General features: G+C 57.3%; 1 protein-coding gene across 4 annotated transcripts in view; it reads right to left on the bottom strand.

Annotated features, from left to right (window-relative positions):
• Positions 1 to 23,719, bottom strand: part of SPEG (striated muscle enriched protein kinase) — a 48,647-nt gene extending 24,928 nt beyond the window's left edge. For 2 of the 4 annotated variants that reach the window (XR_013960717.1, XM_080670746.1), the window contains exons 1-12: positions 23,291 to 23,719; positions 22,182 to 22,224; positions 21,250 to 21,279; positions 20,589 to 20,678; positions 20,155 to 20,491; positions 16,131 to 17,434; positions 14,169 to 14,312; positions 13,688 to 13,870; positions 4,686 to 4,861; positions 4,381 to 4,469; positions 3,314 to 3,489; positions 604 to 864 (exon numbers count right to left, since the gene is read on the bottom strand). Coding sequence is in view for 3 of the 4 variants with exons in the window: in XM_080670746.1 (XP_080526872.1) it covers positions 604 to 864; positions 3,314 to 3,489; positions 4,381 to 4,469; positions 4,686 to 4,861; positions 13,688 to 13,870; positions 14,169 to 14,312; positions 16,131 to 17,434; positions 20,155 to 20,491; positions 20,589 to 20,678; positions 21,250 to 21,279; positions 22,182 to 22,224; positions 23,291 to 23,323 (2,866 nt within the window). In the remaining variant the exon portion in view is untranslated. Of the gene's footprint in view, positions 1 to 603; positions 865 to 1,176; positions 1,990 to 3,313; positions 3,490 to 4,380; positions 4,470 to 4,685; positions 4,862 to 13,687; positions 13,871 to 14,168; positions 14,313 to 16,130; positions 17,435 to 20,154; positions 20,492 to 20,588; positions 20,679 to 21,249; positions 21,280 to 22,181; positions 22,225 to 23,290 lie in introns of those variants that run through there. The other 2 variants (XM_080670747.1, XM_080670748.1) reach the window with 2 other exon arrangements.
• Positions 23,720 to 24,703: the final 984 nt, after the last annotated feature.

The raw sequence follows: 24,703 nt of genomic DNA, 5'->3' as shown, positions 1-24,703 counted from the left end.
TGGTCCCTTCCTGCCTACAAGGTCCCTCCAGTGTCACCTTAGGTGCTCATTACCACAACCTGGCGAGGCATTGTCTCCACTCCTCAAACAAGGACGGGGACCAGGTCAGAGAAGTCATTCATAATACTAATGGCTGACATTTATTAGGTGGCACCCTTCGCCAGGCACTGTGCTTTGTTCTTTACATTCATTATCTCATTAATCCTACCGATCCCCGAGCTAGGCATTATCATGATCCCTTTTTTTACAGATGAACAGTCTGAGCTCAGAGAGATGAAGTGACTTGTCCAAAGTCAGGTGACTGCTATGCAACAGGGCAGGAACTGGAACCCACATCCAGGTTTGTCTGCCACACCTCAGCAGATGGGCTCCTACAGGCACAGCAGCTGACACTGACACGGGAGGCCCTTCCTGCCAGGTGCTGCTTTAGGTGCTACTCCAAGTGCGTTTACTGAGGCAGGTGTATTGCACCCTCTCCCACCCACCACTCTTCCCCCAGAAGACAGAATCCATCTCATTCTGCACCCAACTCCTTCCCCTACAGGCCCCTCCCTCCAGCTCTTGGGGGCCCAAGGCAGCCGTGGGGCCCAAGTGGGCAGTTACCTTTGGCCGTGCTGAGCTTGCAGGTGTAGACACCACTGTCATCCTCATGCACGGAGGTGAGCAGCAGCTTGCATTTCCGACCATCGAAATGCATCTTGCATTTGAGCAGCGCGGGCTGCAGCAGGCGGCCACGGCACAGCCAGTCCACCTCCACGTCCGCAGGACCCGCCACCAGGCACTCAAACAGCGCCATTTCCCCGGCCCCCACGTCCACGTCCTGCAGTGGGGCCAGCACGGCCAGGGACCGGCTCTCAGGGTGAGCTGGGGGAGCGGCCACGGGGAGTAGGCACACATGGAGCGGAGACACGGGGTGAGGGAGACACACACGCACACAGAGAGAGACAGACAGACACAGAGAGAGAGATGCATTTTGTTCCTTTGGAGACAGAGGGAAAGCCCACCCTCCTGGCTGGCCAGGACCGTGAGGAGGTCTCAGGCCTGGCTTCAGGACAGCGACCCCAGCTGGGCCAGGGAGGGTGAACTCGGGAAGCGGCAGGAATCAAGGACAGTGAAACTGAGGGCCATGTAGGGGCAGAGACGGCGGCGGAAAAAAATACCACACAGCACACCAGCTGGGTACAAACTGGACTTTATTTGAACTAAGAAACAGGTACTTCTGAATATCTCCACACCCTCTACAGGAGGTCCCTACTCCCGTGTCAAGTCTGGCTAACTCCCTCACTCCCGAGCAGAGCCTCCTGGACTCTGACAGTGAAAGGGGGAGCCCCAAGTGGGCCCTACACCTGCCCACAACCAGGACTCAGCCAGGCCTCCTCATCAGAGCAGGGCCGGGGCCTCTGGCTTTTGGCCTCTTGTGAATAGTGTTGTACCACTGAAAACCCGTTTCTGGAATGGTTAGTGCTCTGCCCCCACTTCATGAGCTCCTTGTCAACAGCCCTGACCCCTCTGGGCCCTCCACCTTGCAGGTGCTATGCCCTGTCTCTCCCCCTCAGCTTTATCCCATGCCAGCTTGGAGGCATCCTTTCCTGACTGTCACAGACACACAGACAGACAAACGGATAGACAGACAGGGCCTGTAGCAGTGGCAGCACATGCACTCACTGGGTGCTCCCCTGCAGGGAGAGACTGGGAAGGGGTCTTGATAGTCCTCATGGCCACCCCCTTCCTGGCACTCAGTCCATGTGGGGGCTCCCAGCCAGCCCAGTCATATGTCCACTTGGGGAGGGAGGGGTCCACAGGGGCCCAGGACTACCCCAGGATGCTGCACGGGGAAGGGAGGGGAGGGGAGGCTGGAACAGGGTCCAGGCTGGCAGGGTCTGTGGGCAGGAGGCAGTGAAACACAGCGAGGTCCGAGAGGTGCCTGAGACAGGGCGCAGCTCGGAGGGTAGCGGGGGGGAGTGCAGTCGGCCCCCTGAGCTCACTCGCCTGTGTACAGACAAAAACCTCAGTCAGCAAGCGGCAGGTTAGTGCAGTACACGCACACACACACACGAGCACGCACGCAGCCTGGCTAGGCCCCCAGCACAGACAGCTGCCTCTCCAACTGCCAGGGCAGCACTGCCATGGTCAGCTCCCCCAAGCGCAGCCCTGGGGTGGGGGGCAGGCAGCCAGCCAGAGGCCGGGGCCCTGGGTTTTCTGGGCAGGTAGAGGCCCTGGGCAACCAGGGGAGAGGCATTCACAGTTACCAGGAGCACCCCAAAACCTGAGAGATGTTGGGGAGAATTCCAAAGAGAGAGAAGCACTAAGACATGGGTTAGCACAGAGAAGCAGGGCAGACCAGACCCTGAAGGGGCAGGCGCAGGCCAGGGAATGGGGCCAGGCTGTGGGATGGGGGTTGGGGGTGAATATGGAAGAATTCAGAGACTGAGGAGGAGGCGACCCCAGGAACAAGAGGCACAGGATCTGGTAACTGAGGCAGGCAGGGTCCATTGGGGCAACCATGACTGTGAGGGTCTGGGCTCCGGCAGGGTCTGGAGATCCTGGAAGCTCTCAGAGCTGGCCTCTGCCAGAAACGGGGGACGATGGCTGAGTGCAGAGCTGAGGAGGGGTTCCCAGCCCTTAACTGTCCACAGGGAAAGGGGAGGTGAAAGGAGAGGCAAATGGCCAGTCCCTGGGAAGAAAGCACTGCCCCCCAAGGCAGCCTGGCTAGGGCCTGCCTTCCCCGATGCCTGAAAGGCCTCCTACCCTTAGGCCCGACTCTGAGACCCAGCCCTCTCCACATTTCACAGCTCTGCTCACCCTGGGTCCCGGCGATGCTCCATGCCCAAGTCACCCCAAGGGCCCCTCCGAACGGGTCCAATTATCAGACATTCCCCACTGCCACCCCCAGCCACAACAGATTCTGCACAGCAATGAGATGGGTAATAGGAGAGAGGGGAGTGGGTGTGAGGTGGGGGCTGGGAAGGGCAAGGTGACAAAGATGTAGAAGAGTGTAAGGAGAGGATGGCTGGTGGCAGGAAGCAAGGTCTCTGACTGGCATCAGGGGCAGGTATGCCTGAGCATGGGGAAGGCAGTACTGGGCAGCAAGCTGACCACTGGGCAAGCTGCCATGTGGCCTGGGCAAGTCACTTCCCCTCTTTGGACCTCAGTTTCCTCAGCCACAATGTGAGCAGCTAAACTTGGGGCTCTCAGAGGCTCTTTCAGTTCTGGCATCCCATAACTAAGGTTAGGTGAGCATTGGCAATTGGGCAGGAACGAGGCCGGGGCCAGGTTGGAGGGAGGGGGTTCATGGGGAGTGGGATGTACTCACCTCGGACCTCCAGGCGGGCCTCGCACTGCCGAGCACCATACTCATTAACTGCTTTGCAAGTGTAGAAGCCAGCGTCACCCCGCTCAGCGGCCAGGATCCGCAGCCGGCACAGCCCACCCTCTGCCTCCTCCGCGAAGCGTCGCTGGTCTGGGCGCACGGGCTGGCGGTTTCTCAGCCTGTCAGAGGGGCAAGAACTCAGTCCCAGGGCCCAGGGTCCTCACCTGCACACGAGGAAGTGGGGGCACGGAGCCAAGCTGGCCTCTCCTCCCTCTTCGTCATTTGTCCCCTCCCCAGATCTGTCCCACTGACCACGGGCCCCCCTGGGTTACAAACAGGTTTTCACCCTGACTCCGCATCCCACCTCCACCAGGAACTTCCAGATCACGTCTGCCCACCTGGATCTCTCCTCTCTAGGAACTTAACTGCACTTAGAGTGGTCCATGCTATTCAGCTCTTAATAGCTCTAAAATTTCCTCATGTCTTATTTTTATTTCTTTATAATGAACAGGTAGCTTTCCCACTACCCAAAAGGGATATGAAATAACTTACAATGTTAAGAAATCACACCGGGGACGAGACAATCAATTAAAAATGAGAGTAGAACCCAAACCAATAAAAACAATAACCTGAGCGAACTAATCAAAGCTCCAGGCACCTGGGATGTAGCACCACAGATGAGGCCTGAATTTAACTCTGGGCTCTGGCAGCTCAGAAACAAATGGTTCCACCTGGGCTCAGCACAGGGCTGGGTGCAGAGAAGGCCTCAAAAATCAGCCTGTGCTCAACGGACTAGGGGCGGGCAGCCTCCTCAGGGAATGAGATGGCTCCAGGCTGTTCAGACCAAGTGAACAAACCCCTCCTCCAGGAGGAAGCCCCCAGTGAGCCCTGAGGCCCGAAGGGACAGAGGCAGGGGCAGGCTGGGGAATGGCACCACTGTACCTGGGATTGGCCCCCTACAGATCAAGGGGAAGTCTACCAAAGGCCCAGCCCCCTCTGCCCAGAGCCAGGTCTCGCAGGGTCAGGCCTGGGAGGGGGGAGCTGGCAGGTGGTGGTTAGCTGCTACTCACCAGGAGACCACTGGCTTGGGCTCCCCCTGCACACGGATGCTCATGGTAACATCTTGGCCTTCTCTTACTGACTGGTCCATAAGGGAGACCTGCAGGGAACCCCAAAGTGTCAGGGCCCAGCTTCAGCTCCTGCGGGGTGGGGGATCTGGGACAGAGGCCTCTTCCACCACAGTCTGACCTAGGCTGGCTCAGTTAATGGGGTCGAGCTCCAGGCTGTGCTCAAACCTGGTGTGGCCCCAAGAACAAGAGGCCACGCAAAGGAATGGAGGTACTCAGGAGGCTGAGGCTGGGCTCCGTGATCTGACCTTGAAGGTGGGGGGCGCCTTGGAGCCAGCATCTGAGGAGCGGCGGTTCTGGCTTGGACTGAGCTTCATGGTGGGGGGTTGGGGCCAGGTCTCCCCAGGCTCCGGGAACTCCTCTGGGGGGCTCAGGTACTCCTCGTCAGAGGTGATGGGGCTGCTGAAAGGGGATGTAGACCCACCTGGAGGAGAGACGGAGGAGAGACGGTGGCACACAGAGGGATGCCAGGAGAGGAAGGAGGGCAGAGAGACTGAGAGAGCTACATGGATCAGCCTGAGATCAAGGACCCGATAACGTCTGGAATAGGAGCCCAGGAGGTGAGACGGCTCCTGCAGGCTGGCCCAGCCCTGACCTCACTTCCCGGGGCTTGCGTGCTATATGACCTTGCCAGTTATTTCCTTCCCTGAGTCCCTGAATCCTGCCATAGACTCTCCTAATACTGACCCTGCTGATCCTCCTGAGCAGGGGAACCATAGGGAATGGCCTGGGGCCAAGGATTCAGGCAGCAGAGGGGCCGCTCCTGGGCCTTGTGGGAGACGTGGAATTCCACTGGAGCCCGGAACCCACACATTCCTGGCACAGAATCGCAGGCTCCTAATGCAGGTGGTTCACGTCTCTGGACCCCAGGGTGGCACAACTAGGACACCCGTATCTTGGGTGAGCTGGGCCTAGTGCAGAGGAACACACACCTCAGGCAAACCCCATCCTGACCTCAGTGCCAGGGCCAATGAGGTGGCACTGTCCAGCCCGCCCTTCCCCCTCTCCGTTCTCAGCTTCCTGCCCCAGATACCCCAGGAGCACCTGTTGGCCCCAGACCTAAAGCATGGGCCCCAAAACTCTCAGGAGATGGGAGAGCAGAGTTTGAGTCATCCACAAAGAAAGGCAGCTGGGGAAGAGGAGGGGGCACCAGTGTGTCTTTGGGGGAGGGGTGTCTCCAGGGCCCTGACGCCCTCCCCTGCTACTGGCCAGGGGCCCAGCTTCACTGAGCTGGCTCCTTGCCGACTGCCAAATACAGACATGAATCTGCCACAGCCCCCTGGCCCCTCCTCCTGGTTCCCCCACCCCAAGTCCCTGTGGCCCGGCCCCCCACAGGGCTGCACCCCAACTCACCTGGAGACTCTGCCACACAGACCCCAGCCTGAGCCTGTCCCAAAGGCTCTGCCCTGGCACCAGGCCTTTCCGCTGCCTGCCCACTACCCACCCCGCCAGGTTCCCCAGAGAGCAAGAGCCCAGCCTGCCCAGCCCCACTCACTCGCTGACCCTGCTGAGGCTCTGCACGAGGTCCTGGGGGAGGGGAAGGGGGAGGTGAGGGCTGGCCTGGTGGGGACAGGCTGGGTGGCAGGCAGGCAGCTGGCTGGAGAGGTGGTGCCTGCTGAGACCACAGGCAGCCTGGGCCTGGAGTGGAGGGGGAGGAGAGGGGAGGGGCAGAGTGCAGCCGGCTGTATTTAGCCACCCTGCTCATTCCCAAGCAGCAGGATCTGCCTTTTCTCTCCTTACAGCTTCTGGACCCTGACAAGCACAAAGCCCCCTCAGTGGCGCCTTGATTCAAAGCGCCAAGGCCTTGGTCCCCAGGGGAAGATGGGGGTGGCACTGCATGCAGCATCCAAGACGCTTGCCCTGACCCACTCATTTCAACGAGTTCCACCACAGGAGGTACTGAAGGCAAACAGCCGCTATGAGGCCCCTTGCTCTGACCAAACCAACGAGATTCCCAACAAGCCTCAAATACTACGAGCCAGGCCACAGCCTGTTTTCTCTGGTGCTGAGAATCAGAGAACTCGGCTCCCAGAGAAGCCCCTCTCCATCTGAGTGGGCCCAGAATCCCATCTCTGTCTCCCCATCCTGCCACGGCAGGTTTGGCCCATCAGCCGCCACAGGACACTGGGCCTGTGCCCAGCACTCTTCCTACGGGCACTACCAGTTGGCAGTTGTCCCTCACCTCATCAGCCCGACCAGGGCCAACGGTCAGGAGACAGGGGCTGCTTCCCCCAACAGCCCCTCACTACCAGCACCCATCTGTATTTGGGGTGAGGAAGGGGCTTGGAGACAGAGCAAGAGTGTAGGGGAGCTGTTGAGAGGTCACATGTCCTTCTCCCTCCTCCTATCACCCCTGCCCAGGGCCACATTCCCAAGCTATGACCTGTGTTTCCCATCATTGCCAGTGAAGAGAAGGGGGGGCGGGACTGGCAGAAGAGGGGGCTCACCATTCAGGCTGGCTGTCTTGAGGTGGGGGTGGGGAAGGAAGTCAGAATGGTCACTTGGTGAGTATCTGCTTGGGGCTTGCCATTAGCTGATGCTGAGATCACAGGCATGGCCCCTGAAGGCAGACACCCCTCCCCTCTGTGGATCCTGGTGACCTCTTGAGTCACCTCCAGGTTGGACAGCACTGAGGCCACTGGCCCAGGGAGGGAGAGGAGAGATTAAAGCAGATGGGTAAAGTTTGCAGGGATCCTCAGAGCCCTCTGGTGGTGGCTAGGGGAACAGCACGTTGGGGCATTCAGTGGCCAAGCTAACCAGAGAGTCCTTCAAGCCCCTCAGAGAGGGGGCTGTCAGAGCAGCCTAGGCAGGAGGCTCAGGCTACAGAGGGGCCAGAACTGGGCCTCTCTGAAACAAGGCCGTGGCTCCCAACCCTATGTACTCCCAAAACTGTGTGGCCAAGGAGGCTGATCAGGGATCTCCGTCTCCAGGTCCCAGAGCCGCTACGGTTCCACACCCAGCTCTGGTACCACCCCTTTTCATTGGCCCCTCCTCCAAAACCATCTTTGTAGCCAGTCCCTACATCCCAGCTGTGCTCCACCCACAAGGCCAGCTCTCACTGTGGGAAACAATTACCCCAGCTAGGGAATGGGAAGCAGGTACCCCCCAAACCCAAGATGCACAAATGCCCACCATGTAGGTGCTGCCCCTGCACACCCCACCACTGCAAAACACACTGACTCTGCATATGTCTGGCCTGTCAACACTGCTCCCAGGTCAGTCAAAGTACTGGCATTGGGGAGCCCACAAGTCAGGGTCACCTACATGATAGGCATCGCGGAAGGCCCTCTACCTCAGGGCTTCTCAGAATGGTCCTTGAACCACCCACAGCAGGACCACCTGGGAGCCTGTTTAAACTATAAATTCCTGGGCCTCACTCTGACACCCAAAATTTAGATTTCTTGAAACAGAGGTCAGGAAATTTGCATTTTTAAAAGCACCTAGTTGATTCTTATGCACATGAAAGTTTAGGGACCTACACAATCCCCATGTGAGAAGGACGATAACCCTAAAAGGTGGTATTACTCAGTCCCATCTCGCTCAGCCACCAAATTTCAGCGCAGGGCTCTGAACCTCAGAGGTCTGGCTCCATAGCCCACGTGTTCCCACTATACCATCTGGCCTCCGCAAGGTCCTCAACTCTAGGGCAGTGGTTCTCAAATCCCCCATTCACCAGAATTACCCATAAAGCTCCTTAAGACACAGATTGCTGGGACCCATCCTGAGTCTCTGATTCACCAGGTCAGGGCTGGAGCCGATGATGTGCATCTCTAACACATTCCCTAGGTGATGCTGATACTCCTGGTCTGGAGACGACACTTTGAGGACCACTGCTCTATGGTCTCCTCTGTCCCCCAACCTCCACGCTTAGGCAGGTCCTCATTACCGTTTGCAGATGTGTGTCTCACCCAGCCTCTGTGTGTTATCCAGGTTGTTCCGGGGACTTGAAAAGTCTTGGGGATCTCTACCCGCCACTGTCAGCTCACACACAGACCTTGACTGTCCAGGAGGACCACCAGGTATGGCTGCCAGGGCTAAGAGTAGCCAAAGCACAGCCATAACCTGAGGAGCCTTCTGGCTGATGGGATGACAAACCAGATACACCCAGGACTATAAGAGCAAACAGGAACAAGGAAGGTGGCAAGAGCGGGGCAGAGAAGGCCGCAGGAGTGAAGAGAGCAGGGTATTACTTTGGGCCCAGGGAAGAAGCGGGGACTGAGGGAAGGGGTGTATTAGAATGAAGAGTTAGTTCAGTTTAAGCAGAAAAAAAGCAATCCTGGAAGAGGAAACCACGGGAGCAAATGTTCCGAGGCAGGAAGTGTGTGCAGAGAACTGTAGCTCAACCCCTCCGGCTACAGAACTAGGTAAAGAAGAAAGAAATGGGACATGACCATGTTAGAGCAGGTCCCTCCCGCTGTCTCAGCTGCCTCCAGCCACCCTCAGATCATCTTCAGGTGCGGAAGGTGGAGGCCAGCTTCCGGAGTGTGCCTTCTCTCTGAGGGCTAAGGGAGCTCTTTGAGGTGTCTGCGGAAGGGAGTATGTGCTGGAGGTTCACAACCTTGTACGTGGCCTGGCTGCTCACAGGTGACTGTCCACCAGCACCGTCCCAGTGGGTTTCTCCAGGGGCGATTTAAGTGCCTGCTGTGCTAATCCCACCATGAAAGGGAGGAAAAAGGAGGAGTTGTGCTGAGAATGTTTCAATTTTGGTTTGAAAATAGACAGGGAAGCAGAGAGCATTTCACATGGTCAGCCTGACCTAGGCGTGGAAGTGGTTCAGTTCTAACATATGGTTATTTAGGATTGCTATTTAAGATTGCCCCGTTAGATAAGCATTGGCACCCACAGTAAATTAGGTCCCCATTCCTCTGATAGGCTGTGTGTGATGACCCCCATTCTGAGGTAGTAGTCCTGGGGGGACACCTGTTGGGGCAGACCTGCTTCTGGAAGACAGAAAAGGGGAGGGAGGGCTGAGTCTAGTCAAGAGACCACACTGCTTTCTTTCGATGCTGTCCAGATCCCATCAAGGATGGACCATGGGGCCATGTGGCATTCTAAGGTCCCCTCCACAGGCAGCCACTGACTTCATAAGGAAGAATCTGCCGGGGCCCGGGCCAGGCCAGGAGAAGAAGGGGGCAGACAGAATTGCCATAATTTCCTTCCTTTCCTTTTATGTTCATGACCTCCCCAAACCACCTCTTTTCTGTTGTGATAGGGTCATCATACAGATGGGACCAAATGAGCTTTGATAAGCCATTTCCTCTGGCCCAAAGGCCCTTAGCTGAATCTTCAGCTCTGCAGAGACTCAGAAATCTGACTGAGAAAGCAACCCAGGGGTTATGATCCTTGCTGTTCAGATGAGGACATGGTGGCCAGCTAAAGCGAAGTGAAGAGGCCAAGGTCTCTGCTGGAAAATGCTAGAGCCTTAGGCTCAAATATATGAGACCTGTGCTTGAGGGGAGGACTGACAGCAGCAGGATAGAGGCCTGGGTACATGAAGCCACCCATGTCCCCCTTCCTCCTGACCAGAGCCCTTGGTGGCGTGAGCCAACTGTGTGCACACTGGGCATGCAGGGAAACAAAGCAGGATCACAGTCACAGGGGTGGCGGGAGGTCAAGAAAGGAAAGAAAACCCAAGGGCATCAGCAGTCTCTGCTCCCACCCCCATCCCATGAGCTCATGAGCACAATTCTACCTGAACCCTGAACCTCTTGGGTAGAGGAAAGGGGACAGTGTGGTGCAGTGGTTAGGAGTGCACACTTGGGAGACCCAAGGGCAGGGCTTCAAATCACCACCCAGCTTCCCACTGACCCTATGCTCCTATAGCTGAGCAAATAGGGCAACCGCTAGCCACTGAGATGATTTAAATGTACATTAATGAAAATGAAATAAAAAATTCAGCCCTTCAGTCACACTAACCACATTTCAAATGCTCAATACCCACATGTGGCTAGTGGCTACCATATTGGACTGTGCACATATATACTAGTTCTATCACAGAAAGTTCTATTGATCAGCACTACTCTAGAGCACTTTGCTAAAGCTTTCCAAGTCTCAGTTTCCTCATCTGTAACATGGGCATAATAATAGAACCTACCTCATAGGGTGGGTTAAATGTGAGAACCCAATCAACACAGGGCCTGGTCCATACAAAGTGCTCAGGAGGTGCTAACTAGTCATGTTATTTTTATCTGCCGTCACACTATGTTTATTTTTTCATAGGTGAGTATTTCAATCACCTCTTGCTTACAGCACCCCAGGCAGATTACAGATGCTAAGTAGAGATGCTGGCCTCGTGCTATCTCTGTGTCGCTTTACTCTCCACATTTTCACCTTCCCATCTATAAACTGGGAATGTCACCACCCATCATGTCCCTCCAAGAAATATACAGTTGACCCTGAATAACAGGGGTTTGAACTGCAATGGTTCCTTATACACGATAGTTTCTAATTTATCTGAGAATCTGCCCACATGGAGGCCCAACTAAAGTTATATGAGGATTTTCTACTACAATGGCAGCAAGTGCCCCTAGCCCCCGAATTGTTCAAGGGTCAACTGTACATGAGTGATGTAGCTCAAGTAAGGGAAGAGATGTGAAAGGGTTTGGAAAAAAGCATATGGCACTCTCCAAACACATGACACTATTTAGAGAGATGTAGCACTTGGCACCCAGTTGGGACTCAATAAATGCCTGTGTGATGGATGCAGGCAGCTGTGAAATGCTTAGCTTCAGTTAAGCACTTCTCACACCCTCCAACCCACTGTCCTGATACACACACCCTTTGGGAGCTCAACTATGGCCTCAGCAGTTATTCAGTGAGGTGGGGCAGGATGAGAGAGATCCAGGGCTGGGTGGGGCTGCCAGAGCTGGTGAGGACACTGTGCCCCCCACACCACAGCACCAGGGTAACTACATTCTCTAGTTACCGATTCCCTGTTCCAGTGGTTCCCAACTAGTAACTGAGATCTGTGAGCCCCCAAAAGCAGGTCCTGTTGAGGTGGGAACCCCAAGAGGGCACTGGGCAGCCAGTCCTGGTTACCAAAGGGGTTGGTGAGGAGCAAGAAAAGAAGATGGTTCCACAAGGCCTCTTCCCAAAATACACTAGACACTTCCTCCCTCACCCTACTCCTACCCCACCCACAGCCACACTGTGGAACACCCTTCCCTAGCCCCCCTCCCACTCCCTACAAACTCCAGGCCTGGGACCCCGGCCTTTGCCAAATGTCTGTGCCACCCACTGGTTCCGCCCATTCCTGCTGCTCTCCCGGTCCACTGGCCTCCATCCAGCTGCTCTGGACCAAACAGAGCCTTGTAGGGTAAGAAAGTCTGCTTCCTCCACAAGAGCTGAGTTTGGACCCACGTGCCTGCCCCTCAAGCCCTGGAGTCTGGAGTCAGTCTGACTTTCAGGAGCTATTCTCTGGGTGCACACCCTAGTTCCCCGGAGTGGAGAGGCACAGAGATGCTGTGCCATCTGGGAAATATGGGGGTTTGGGGGCTGTGGGCTTGGCAAGGGCAGGGAGGAGACTCCAAGGCATAAATAGTATGAAGAAAGGAAAGAAAAGGGAAAGACAGCTTCCCGAAGCTTCGAGGGAACCTGAGCTCCCCGTGCACAACAGCACCACTTAATAATGCTAACAACTAACATTTGTCTATAGTTTTACAGTTCATAAAGCTCGTTCACACATTTGCTTTCTTTCTTGCGAATAGTATAATTATCTCTGGTTTACAAATGAGGAAACTGAAACTGCAGGGAGGTTCAGCAGGCAAAGACAAGTGCAGACAGCTGCCTTGCCCCAAGCCTCCTTTCCAACCATAAAAGGCTCCCAAATGGCCCCGAGCCAGTATTGGGGAACACCCCCCACCACCACCACTCCTTGCCAAATAGTCCAAGCCAGGTATTGACCAGAGTCCTGGACCCATGCCTGGGCCCCCTAAGCGGAGCTGCGAGCTGAATCAGAAGCAGATCCCAGAGGTGATGGAAGGAGGGAAGCACACAGTGGAGGGACAGTGTGATTCCTTGAGGTGGGAGGGGCAAGAAGAAGGAGAGAGCCTTAAATCTGAGCTTCTGGGAGTGGTCTGTAAGCTAAGACCTGCCCTTCTGCAAAGCAAGAGAGGTACAACCATAAGGATGTAAAGCAGGACTTGGACTCAGGTCAGATACCACCAAGAACTCCCTGATCGTGAAGGTGGTGAGGGCCTGACCCACAGCAAGACAAGCTCTATAATCTTGTCACCAGCAGGGCTGAGTGAAAGAAGGGAGAGAACAGCGTGTTCTCTCCCCCCTCCTGGCATGCCCATCCCTCCTGCTGCTGGTCTAAATCCCAGCCTCCTTCAGGGCCCTCATGTCTTTCAATCCAGCATCCCACAACACAGACCAACTGCTCGACTCTCCTAGGGACAGGGTTGATCTGCCCTGCACTTTCCTCCAACCTAAGTCCTCTGGTGGAGGGTCATCACCCAGCGTCATCTCCTTGAGGGTTGAGTCTGCATCTTTTGCTTCTGGAATGCCCCTTTCCCAGCCTCAATTCCTCCCACCCCCACTGCCCAGGGTCAACACATTGTCAGGCCCAGTGACCTGAACGAGTTGAACAGGCCATGGCCATGGCCATGGACACCAGTCCAGCCCTACCCTGAACCTGAAAGCAACTGGGCTTAAACCCAAAGGAAGTAGTCTGACACCAAGTGAGGACTTTCATAAAAATAGAAAACAGGGCAGCCTCAGCCACTGCCACCTCCCAAGAAGTGGTCTCAGCTGGACCCTCTTTAGAGCTTGGGGTTCAACAGAAGGAACAAGGGAGCGAGGAAAGCACTTAAAAGCATCTCTCTTAAGGGAGCTGGCGGGGACGGGGGGGGGGGGGTGCTGTTCTGGAGAGGAAATTACCTCAGAAGGTTCCTGATGGTTTTTAAGCCCTTTGAGCAGGGAGATTCTTTTTCTCTGAGACTCAAGGATAATTTGCTTTCCCCATAGGACCCTGTTCAGGGAAATGCCATGAAAGGATGGCATTTAGAGGATGTCTAAAGACAAATTTCAGTGACTTCATGAATTGGCCAGCCTGCTGTGTGCCTTGGGAATTTGGCCTCTGTCCTGAGGCCAAGGCCATTCAAAATGCTTCCATCAGAGCAATGGACACAAGAACAAACTGCACACTGGTTGAAAGTTGAGCTCTAGGCTGGGAGGGGAAGGGGACCTGGGCCTACAGGGAGGGGTCACTGCTCACCCCACCCGGCCCTGGGGCCCACAGGCTCCCTACCAGGTCTCACGGCCAGCGTGGCAGCACAGCTGGCCTGGCCCAGCTCATTGGAAGCGGTGGCCGTGTAGTTCCCAGCATCAGCCGTCCGGGCCTCCCGAAGCAGCAGGGTGTGCCTCTCACCCTCCGCCCGGATGAGAAAGTGGCCATCACTGCGCAGCGTGGAGCCATCCTTCTGCCAGGACACTGGGGGGAAGCAGCAGGGTGCCCAGTCACCATGGCCCACAGGGGCTCACTGGGACAAATCTCCCCCAACCCCACACCCCACACAGAGCCCAAGCCACTCCTCTCCCCACCCTAGGGAATTCAGAGGACTCCCCTCACTCACAGAAGCCCAGGCCTGCCCTCCCCTCTCTCAGGGGATTCTGGGAAAGCTCTAACACATGCAGGAGTCAGGGCAGCCCAGCCCGAGGAGCAGATGAGCTTCCCTCTTCACCCACCCCTCCCTGTCTCACCTTAGCCAGGCCCCAACTCTGGAGCTCACCTTGGGGAGAGGGGTTGGCGGTGATGATACACTTGAGCAGCACATCCGCCCCTGGGGCCACCACCGCATCCTGCAGGGGGATCTCAAACACAGGGGCCTCCAGGGGCTCTTCTCCAGCAGACACATAAGAGTCGTCCGAAGACTCTGCCAGAGACACGGGTGACAGGGTAAAGGGATATGGTCCTATGGAGATGACTCGGGAGTAGAGGGTGTGATGGCAGCCCCACATCTTAGAAATCCAAACCCAGAGAGAGGGGCTTCTAGAAGGTGGGGGTTGGGGAGCAAAAGGTCTCTCTCCTGAATGTCCTGAGACAGGGAAGAAAGGAAGACAGAAAGGGGGTTCTCAAGCAGGACAGGGCATCCAGGACTCTACATTAGTTTGTCTGCTCTTCAACCTCAGCCACAGTGTTGTTTCTGGAGGAAGGCAGAAACCCTGCCACATCTTTACATAAATCAGTGGCCAGGGATGGTAGATCATCCCTGTGCAAGGCACGCTGAGGGGCACAAGATACTGCAAGTTTCCATACAGACAGAAGACAAGCTAACAGCAACCTGACACGTAAGTAATAATAGTGATGTCACAGGGCAACATGGGATGTACTGTCATATTAGTGATGCCGCCGTATAGCCGTCTGAGAGGCCCCATGAAAATCAGCTTTGATTTTGTCCATCCATCAAACAGTAACACTGCAGTGACTGCATACTAAGCTCTGCTTGGCACCAGGGAGATAACAAGAAATAAGATGTGGTCCCTGCTTACAGGACGCTTGTAAAGCGATCTCTCTGGGTATTTTCTAACTCCGACATTCTATAAGCTAGATAAAGCACAGTGCCAAAAGAGCAGTGAGAATCCCAATTATGCTGTCTTCTAGCGACATAAACCGGCAAATTAGATAATCTCTCTGTGCCTCAGTTTTGTTATCTGTATGATGGAGCTGATAAATAATACCCAATATCTTGCAAAGCTGGCATACGGATTAAACTAAAATAACACCCCCTAGGCACCCAGTTAGCAATGCCTGGGACAAGGCTGTGCATATGCAATCATGATGGCTAGTAGAACAATGGACAGGGGCCTAATCATCTCTAGAAATTTTGGGGCGGTAATACCTAAATGAAAAATAAAGTGATTCTGCTGAAGAAAAATACAGGGTGGTAAGTGCAATGAACAAGACATACAGGGTCTCCTGGGAGCGGTGTGTAGGGGCCTCTGGCCTGGGGAAGCAGCAGCGGGTGGGAGCGAGTGAAGGATGGGTTCAACCCAGGAGTGGGCCCCAAGTTGGTATTCAGGATGAGCAGAGTTAGGGGCAAGGGCAGTCTGGCTATTGGCCATCACCCACAGGAAGATTGGGAGACCACACACAGGCTGGCAGGTGACCACAGTCAGCTCAGCAATGCAGGGACTCAAGAATGGGAGCAAAGAGGCTAGAAGGAGAGGCTGGCTTAGACCTTAGTGGCCACAGATGGGTCAGGGGATGGTGCCAGGATGGGGAGGGCAGAGATGAGAGTTGGCTGATACAGAGCTTTCCTGTAACAGGGACCTAACAAATTATACTGGTATATTGAGACAGACGTCCATCTCGTCCCCCACGGAAGGGTGGTGTGTGGAGGAGCTCCTTAGATTTCCACCAGTGCCTTCCATCAGTTAGGTCCTTAGCCCAACAGACTAGCAGGCCCTAGACCCAGAGGGCCTATGGCAGGCATCTGGGCACTGGGTTTTTGCTCACACCTCAGCCTCGCCTCCATAAAAACACACACACTCTGAAAAACACAACACACACACAAAAACACACTCTATCTCACCAGCAGGCAGGTTTTAGCACATCAACCTTCACAACTTTCACTCAAACTTGTGCTTAAGTCCATACCTTCCCCAGGAAACCATACCCTAGCAGCCTCCCTCTCCCCAAACGCCCTCCCACCCAAGTCCCAGCACCTTCTCGGTGCTTCCGGAGGACTTACCAAGCTCAGGCGAGGTGGGCCGGGCCCTGCGACCTCTGCCCTGGCTGCGAGTCCCTCTGCGGTCCCAGGCCCCCCAGGGACCATCCTCCTCCGGCCCTCGGCGCGGCCTCTTCTCGGCCTCAGGCCCCGCCCTGCTCTTCTCCAGCGTCTGGGGCACAGCAGCGCCCTCAGGGCCCGGCGTGGCCCAAGGCAGGAAGCGCACGGCTTGTGCCGGGGGCTCCCGCTTCCGACCCGGAGGGGCTTTTGTCCTGGCCTCGGGGGCATCACCCGGGGCGGGGGGCGGCACGGGGCTCCGGCTCTCCTGGATGGTTCTGCCCCGGGTCAGCGGGAACTGGTCCCGGCGCCTGACCTCCTGCTGCGGGCCTTCCCCCAGCTCTGTCCTGCCTGCCGGCCCGCGGCTCTGCGGCCTCCCGGGCTCATCCCCGGACCTCCCCGCGACGCTCGGAGGGGGAGGCTGGGCGGCGGCAGGGCTCACGGCGCGCGAGGTCTTGGGGGTGGAGGGCTGCGAAAAGAGCGGGGGCTCGCCGGGCTCCCGGGGGGACGGCGCGCGCTGCAGCGTGGCGCGCAGGGACTCATGCGAGCGCACCAGCTCCTCCCGGGACGTGGAGCGGCGGATGCGGCCCAGCTCCAGGGCGAAGCGCAGCTCGAGGTCGGAGGCCGGGCTGCGCTGCCGCGTGCGCTCGTCCAGCGAGGCGGCCTTCTGCTGGAACAGGCGGCGCCGCTCGGCCACGCTGCCCGCCGGCGACCGCAGTTCCTCCTGAGAGGCCCCGGGCGAGCCCCACGAGGCATCGCCGTGGGACTTAGGGTGCTCCAGCGAGCGGGCCTTGCGCAGGGGCACCCAGGGCCGCAGGGGTGCCGGCGGCGAGTCACTGCGCTCCAGGCTGCGCCGTCGCTCCTCGAAGAACTGCAACTTGTCCAGGATGCGGGAGCCGGCGCGCACCAGCCGCGGCGAGCGGCCCAGCGCCGACAGGCGGCCCGAGGCCTCGCTCAGGGGCGTCTGAGGCCGGGACTCGGCCGTGCCCGCCAGCGAGGGCCCCGACGACTTGGCCTTCTTCCCTCGCTTCTCTTCGGCGGTGGTGTCTTCGAGCAGCACAGGATCCTGAGTGCGCCGGTGGGGCGCCGTGGGGGTGGCCGGGGACTGGGCGCTGGGCCCCGGCGGGGGCCGTTTACCCACCCGAGGGGACGGTGGGGGCAGCAGCGCGGATTTGGAGGGAGGCGGCAGGGCCGGGCGACGAGGGGCTTCGCTGGCCGGCTGAGGCTGAAGGTCGGGCTCCTCCCTGTGCAGGCCGGTCTGAGGGACACTGCTGCGGAACCGAGACCAAGAGGGTAGAAGATTCAGGCGGCCTCCCCTCCTAGACCCTCAGCTCGGGACAGAGGTTGGCGGTGGGGCATGCTGGGAAGGCTTGGGGTGACATGGGCCAGACCACCACCCCCTCCCCGCAAAGAGGAAGGCACAGCCAGGGCAGGTGCGGTGCTGGGGAGAGGCGGCAGCTCTGGCACCGGGAGATGGGGCTAGTGACTGGGTCCAGGTAGGACTCAGCCCCAGGCGCTCGGACCAGCCCCTCCCCCCAGCCCTGGAAGCTGGGGAACAGCAGAAACAAAACAGAGCGGTGGGAGAGAAAAGAATGAGGTTTAGGACCCAAAGGATGAAGTGAGGGAAGGCAGAAGGGGTGCACTGGGAGGGGCCCTCTCAGGAATGCAGCCTCCCACCCATTCCTGCCCCCAGCTGGCCCCTACAGTCTTGCCCATCCTCAGCAGGACATGGCCCCTTCACAGCAGCCCCAGAAGTACAGGCACCAGCCTTTCAGCCTTCCTTCCAGGAGCAACGCTCCATCCCTGGGGTTACCTAACACCAACTTTGACCTGAGTCCAGTACTGAGAGGACACAGCAGGTGGTAGCTGGGGTCCCTAGGGTAGGAGACGAGGATACCCAGGTTCCCATTCCGTTTCATCAATCTGCCCCCAGTGCAGGCCTTTGACTTTGTCCTGCCCCCGGGAAAGTTACCTGAGTCCTTGGAACTCCCCGGAGAAGCACAGAGGCTCCCCAAAGGGGTATGCTCAGAAATAACTCAGTTCAGAAATAACTACTGCGTGGGCCTGAGCTGGGAGTGCGGGAGAAGAGGAGACGGAAAGGAGCTGGTCAGCCCAGAGTATACCTCTCACCTACAGAGCTTTGAGGTCCAAGAGCTGGGCCTCAGTTTCCCCCATCTGGATCCTTGCTAAACATAAAGATTAATAAGAAAAGGAATCTGAGATGTTAGTATCATACCTGACACATTAGAGAGCTTAATAAAAAAGTATGAAATGACTCACTGAGTACTTATTGTGTGCCAGGCATGTACTAAATGCTTTAAATGCACTGAGTCATTTAATCCTCACAACAATCCTTTCAGATGGGAACTGTTAGGTCCATTTACAGATGAAGAAACTGAGGCTTATAAAGGTAAAAGTGCCTTAGCAGGGTGAGACTGCTAGGAAATGGTGCTAGGACTGAAAGCCAGCGAAGTCTGACTTCTGAGCCCTTGCTCCCTCCAAAATGTCTGGGATTCTGGGGGCACAGAACGGGGGAGAAATAGGGTACCAGCCACAAGCATAAATTCTAAAGATGTTTTAGACTACCTGGGTCAGCAACCTCCACTGCCTCACCTCTGACAGAGGGGGGGGGGGGCATGGGGAACATGGGGATGGCAACCCATAGCGCCCTGAGGGTGTGGAACCTCAGCCAGCCACCTGACAGAATCTACTCTAGGGGAGGGACAGCAGAGTCCCTGAGGAATGGCCCATGGGAACTGGGTGAGGCAAAGAGAGAAATTGGGACAGCAGAGGAGGCCTCTTGCCGGCAGATTCTAGCTCCAGGCCAGCCTCTGTACCACAGACATCACTAAGGAAATGGGTTCCTCGAAGTTGCCATAGCAACTCCAGGCTCTGGCTGGAGCCTGGCAAAGACAGGCAGGGAAGGAAAAGGCAAGTCCAGGGCACAGGAGCACCTGGCTAATGCCAATCAGATAAAGCAAGGGAGCCTCTCCTGCCCCTGCCCCTGCCCCTGCCCAGACCTCTCCCCTACCCACCACTAGCCATTCAAACCTTCTTACCCACAACAGGCCCCTTCCTTCTCTTCCATGATGATCCCTCCCCTCCACACCCACACCCATCACCAATCAGGCCCCCTGTCAGCTCTCCAAATGCCCCCAATACATCTTTCACCAGCCACTCCCCTCTTCTACCATAGCACTCTCTTCTGTATCAGCCAACCCCCAAATCTCCAAAAATGGCTCCAATGTCTCACTTCAACACCTGTGCTCAACACCCCCTACCAGGACAACCTTCAACCCCACCCTCAGGCGTTTCCCACAAGATCACCACAGGCACCCCCTCCAGCATTCCAACCCCTCTGCCTCTACCCCAGCCTCCTGTCTCCATCACTCCCTGCCCTGGTCCCTACTTCCCCCACCCTCCACATACTCCTGCTTTCCCAGTCCCCTGACCCCATCTGCCCCCTGACCACCTCGCTCTCTTCTCTCTCCTGGTGTGCTCTTGCTTCCTTGTTCTCTCCTGCTCTCCCGGGAGCTGCCGTGGTTCCGTTCCTCCCAGAGAAAGGCCCACAGGGAACAGGAATGTGCAGAGAATGAAAAGGCAGCAGCTGCAGAGACAGCAGGCACGGAGGGGGCCCCAAGGGGGGGGGGACCCTGGGGACAACTGGAGCCTGAATGGGTGAGGCAAGAGAGGGCCCCAGGGAAAGTGGAGATTTTGGAGGAGACAAGGAAGGGACAGAGGGGTCCAGAGACCATGGAGATGGCATGGTGAGCCAGAACAGTAGGTGTGGGAGGATGTGGGTGGTGATGGCACAGGAGACGGATGGAGCAGTGTGGGAAGATGAGTGAATAGCTGAGGCCGGGAGTGGAAGCAATGGAAGGTGGAAAAGTGCGCAGAGGGGTGGATGGTGCCCGGGAGATGGAGGTGGAGGGGCAGTGCAGGACAGCATGGTAATGTGGGACAGTGCAGGCCCCTGTGAAGCATTACTTACACGTGGATCGAGAGCGCCCGTCCTCTGTACAGACTGAATGCGCTGCCATACAGGTCACTGGCCACCGAAAGGCTATCCTCTGACCCCCAGCTTGCGCCCACCAGATTAGCTCGAGATGCCCGTACCAGCGGCTCCACCCCCAGGTGCCGTGGCCCGGCCCCGGCCGCCTGTGCTTGCCTTGGGCTGCCCGGGAGGTGGCGGGTGCCACCCCTGCTGCCCACTTCCTGCTCCAGGACCGTCTGCCCGCTGCCCCACCAGCTCACTTGCTCTTCTGAGGTGCCTGTCATGGAGGTCGGGGGAGTGTCCAGGGAGGTGCCCACCAGTGTGTCGGAGCCCCCTGGAGAAAGGAGCATGGTGAAGGCCACATGGTGAAGCCCAAATGCCTCTCGTGGGAGGCCCACCCACCTGCTTTTGGAGCACCCCAGACAGCTCACCTGTGGGGGTGCTGAAGGTCCTGTCACCCCGAAGCTCCAGGCGCTGGGTCCCTTGCACATCGCTGATGTCATCCTCACCTGTCTCCAAGTCTGAAGAAACAGGGGCCTGTGTGGGCAGGGCCCTCTTCGCTCTCACTCCAACTCTTCCCCATGTCACCTCCTACCTCCCCCACAGCAGGCTCCATCTTACCACTGTAGGGTGTCTGGTACCTATCTTCTCCTCTCTTTTACTCCCCATATTCCCCTGCCCATCCTGGGCTACTCAGGGTAACCCCTCCCCTGCCAATTCCCTGGCTCCAACTCTGGGCCCCTGGTACTCAGCCTTGCTTCCTTGTAGTCCCCTCAACTACCTAATGAATTACCAGGGCCTCAGCCCCTGTCCCTCCTCCCCTGCCAGTAGTAGCTTAAGTTCCCATGCAGCCCCCCAAATAACAAGGTCCTAGGTTCCAAGGCTCTAAATGCTGAGTTCCTGTACCCCAGGAATAAAGGGGAGTCACCTCAGAGTCGTATTGTCAAGGCACTCGACCAATCGCAGGACCAGCCTGTCCTCTACCCCAAGCCAGCCGGAACACATCAGGGTGCAGCTGAGGCAGGGTGAGGAGAGGCGGGTTGGGCAGGGAAGAGGGGGAGTGGAGGGCTAGGGCAGGAGCCAGTTTCCTACCGTAACTTTGCTTTCTGCAGGAGCGGAAAACTTCGCTTCCATAGGAGCAGCAGAAGAGAGACATGGACAGACTGTTATCAGAGCGTTTGTGGGGTAGGGCATGGTGGGCAGGCAGCAGAGAGGGCACAAGGGTACCCAGTGCCCAGAGATGCCCTGTGGGGCCGGGGCCGGGGCCGGGAAGGGAGACACCTGGGGCGGGCAAAGCATCTCTAGTTCCTGACTGCCTGCAAGCTCCCAGTGTGCCCAGAGCTGGGAAGCCCACGTGCTTTGGCTGGTTATTGCTGCACCTTTGGCACTTTTACTGGTGTACGCACTGGTCACACACGCACGTACATACACACACATGCCTGCTTGTGCTCAGCCCAGCCACCCTGCATTAGGGGTCAGGCTCACCTGCTATTACAATATCTGTATTGTGCTTTGACCCCTCCTTGAGAGCCACCCCCTCATCTGTTCTGCATCATGACATGACGGGCACCCTCTTCCCCATCCCTCTCTTCTGCTGAGTGGTCTTCAAAAATGCCCAGTTAGGCTAGAAGCAAAGTTTCTGGGCCCATGTTTAACTTTCCCAGACTCTATCAAGTTCTGAGCCTCAGTTTCTCTATGAGGGCCATGAGAAGCAGGAGCCATGTACTGGTAGGCAAAGTATGGCAATGAGCTCATCCTCACTTTGTCCCACGGATGAAGAACAGTGAACCTATGGTGGAATGTGTATGACTCCCCCACCCCCCTTTGCTAGGTCCTCTCTCAGAAGCAGGAACAGGGGCCTTCTTGGGTGGGTGGGTGAGTATGGGTGCATGTGTGTGTGTGTGTGGGGGGGGGGGGTCCCACATCTCATGAGCTGTCTTCGGGACTTGGGTGCCTCATGTAGGAACATGGACCAAGAGAAGGAGTGGGCATGGGGTAGAGCAGGAAGCCCACAGTCCACACACCATGGGTGAGGCGGCTAAAGGCCCGGCGGGAGTGGCCGGTTTTCTGAAAGAGAAAAGCCAGAATGAGTTGTTGAGGGGAAGGCTCAGCTTCTGACATCCCTATACCTCCTGTCCAAACATTCCAGGGGCCAGTGGGCAAGGGGGTGGGGGGAGGTGGACAGAGACTCAAGGTGGCCAACTTCCCCCATAGAGAATGTCTCCACTCTTCCTTGCCTGTCAGCCCTCCCAGCGGGAGGTCAGCTTGGCTCTGGGGAGGAGCAGGGGAGGGAAGAAAGAGAGGCTAGCAAGGCTGTGGGTCAAATGCTGGGACTCATAATTCATAATCTCTGGGGACCTGAGCGATACCCCCAGAGACAGAGGCTAGGAGACAGGATAGGGGGCTGGCTGAGGTGAAGAGATTGGGTGGGGAGGAGGGCAGTGTTTGTTTTGATGACTCGGAGATGAGATAAAGAAAGAGATGGGGGGAGGGCGGTGGTTGCTTGGATGACTGGGAGATGGAGAGATAAGGACACAAATTCCTGCCGGGAGGAAGACAGATCCCAAGGATAGTTGTCAAGAGGGCAGGGAGGGTGATGGGGGCCAGAAGGCAAGGTACCCCAAAGGGCCGGGGCCTCAGGAATGCAGGAAGGAGGCCCGGGTATGCGAGGACAAGGCAGGGCTTGGGGAGTCTATAGAGCTCAGCGCGGATCCCTGTACCCGGCTTCCAGGAGCTCGGGAAGATGGAAGAAGGCTCCAGAGTGGGAGACTGGGGGAAGCCGGGCAGGGCCGGGCCCAGGTTGGCCAGAGGCTAGAAGAGAACAAGGTGGCCAAGAAGCTAGTGGGCGCTCCACACCAAAGGCGGCGCAGAGATCTCCCCGGGTGGTCGAGGGGAATGCAGTCGATGGGGATGGGGGGGGGGGCCTCCGCGCGGGGAGGGGCGGGGGGCTGTGCGCTCATACAGCAGGTCCGGGAGCCCCCTGAGCACCCGGCCTCGCGGCCTCAGCGGCCAGGGTGGGACAGGCGCGAGTCCAGCGCCCCCTCCCCGGGCCCAGCCGCGGTGACCCGCCCTCCCTTCGGGTGCCCAGCCCTTCCTACCCCCTCCCGGCGCCACCCGCCCCCGGAGCCCTCACCTGGAAACGCTTCTTCACCCACAGCTTCTTCATGGCGGGGGAGGGGGCCGGCCGGGCGGCCGGGCGAGGAGGGGACGGGCGGGGGCGAGGCGGAGTCGGAGTCGGAGGCGGGGCCGGGGGCGGCCGGGGAGCCGACTGGAGCCAGCGGCGGTGGCGGAAGCAGCCTCGGGGGCGCGGGAGCCCAGGCGCGGGGAAGGCGGCGGCCGCGCCCAGAGCCCGCCCCTCCCCCGCCGGCCCGCACCCCACCTGGCGCCCCTTCCCTGGCCTGCACCCCTGCGTCCCCTGGGTCGGCTATCACCTGCGTCCCTGCACACCCATCCCGAATCTGCCTCCTGGGCCCTGGACACATGGGGAAACTGAGGCACAGAAAGGGGTGCAGTGGCCCCCACGAGAGATCGGGCCACGCTCTCATTGGCAGCCCTACGCAACCTCCACGCCACCTCCTTCCGCTTCCCGCGGGACGGCTCCGGAAGGTCAGCGCATCTCGACTTGCTCACTCTACAAACATGCGCACACGGACCTGTGCCAGGCGGTACCCAACTCGCTTGTGGCTGAGTATGCTGCAGGCCACAGCGCTGGGTGAGGGCGCCTCGGTCGTACACAGGACAAGGCTCCTCGTGGCTGGGGGCTACGTGCTGACATGGCCCCAGACTATAAACACCCCCAGGCTTCTCAGGAAAGCCCAGAGAGGGCTCTCTAGATGGTAGGTACTCTATCCCTGAACACACACACACACACACACACACACACACACACACACAAGCTAAGGTGCCAAGAGGCTCTCCTATTATTCACAAATAAGACCCATCTTCGCACTCACAGGTGAGCCAAACTTTCTTTGTTCTCCCATTGCATTATGCACACTTTGCCTACACGAAACTCCACTTTCCACCCAATTACTGTAACTTTCTTAACCATCTACTAAGTGCCTGGCACTTTATAAATACTACCTCATTCATGACAACCCTATGAGCTTGAAATCTTAATGAGCATTAACTGGCTTCATTTAACCTACAAGACTAAGGCTCAGAAAAGTCCTGTCACTTAGCCAAAGCCACACAGGTTGTGCGTCTCCACGTGTCCCCCAGATCCAAATTTCCATCCCAGCATACACAAGTAGTGCCAGTCCTGGTTTCTGAGATGTGACTACAGAGTCATTATCATCAGCACTTATTGTATGCTTAGTATGCACCTTAGCATGTTAAGCACTTTCTATGAATAAATTTATGAAATCCTCACAACAAGGGGAAGACTGAGGCACAGGGAGGTTACCTGCCCAAAGTCACACAGCCAATAATTGGTAGAATCAGGATTCTAATCCAGACACTGTGATGGAATTAGTGACCACTATGTCATAAAGACTCACACATGATTGGTCAGTAGGTTCCCTAACTTTATTTCTTGAAAGCATGG

This window comes from Plecotus auritus (genome assembly GCF_963455305.1).
Source record: "Plecotus auritus genome assembly, chromosome: 5".
Lineage (NCBI taxonomy): Eukaryota > Metazoa > Chordata > Mammalia > Chiroptera > Vespertilionidae > Plecotus > Plecotus auritus.
The sequence above is the reverse complement of the archived record's forward strand: the minus strand, read 5'-3'. Positions and strand labels throughout refer to the sequence as shown.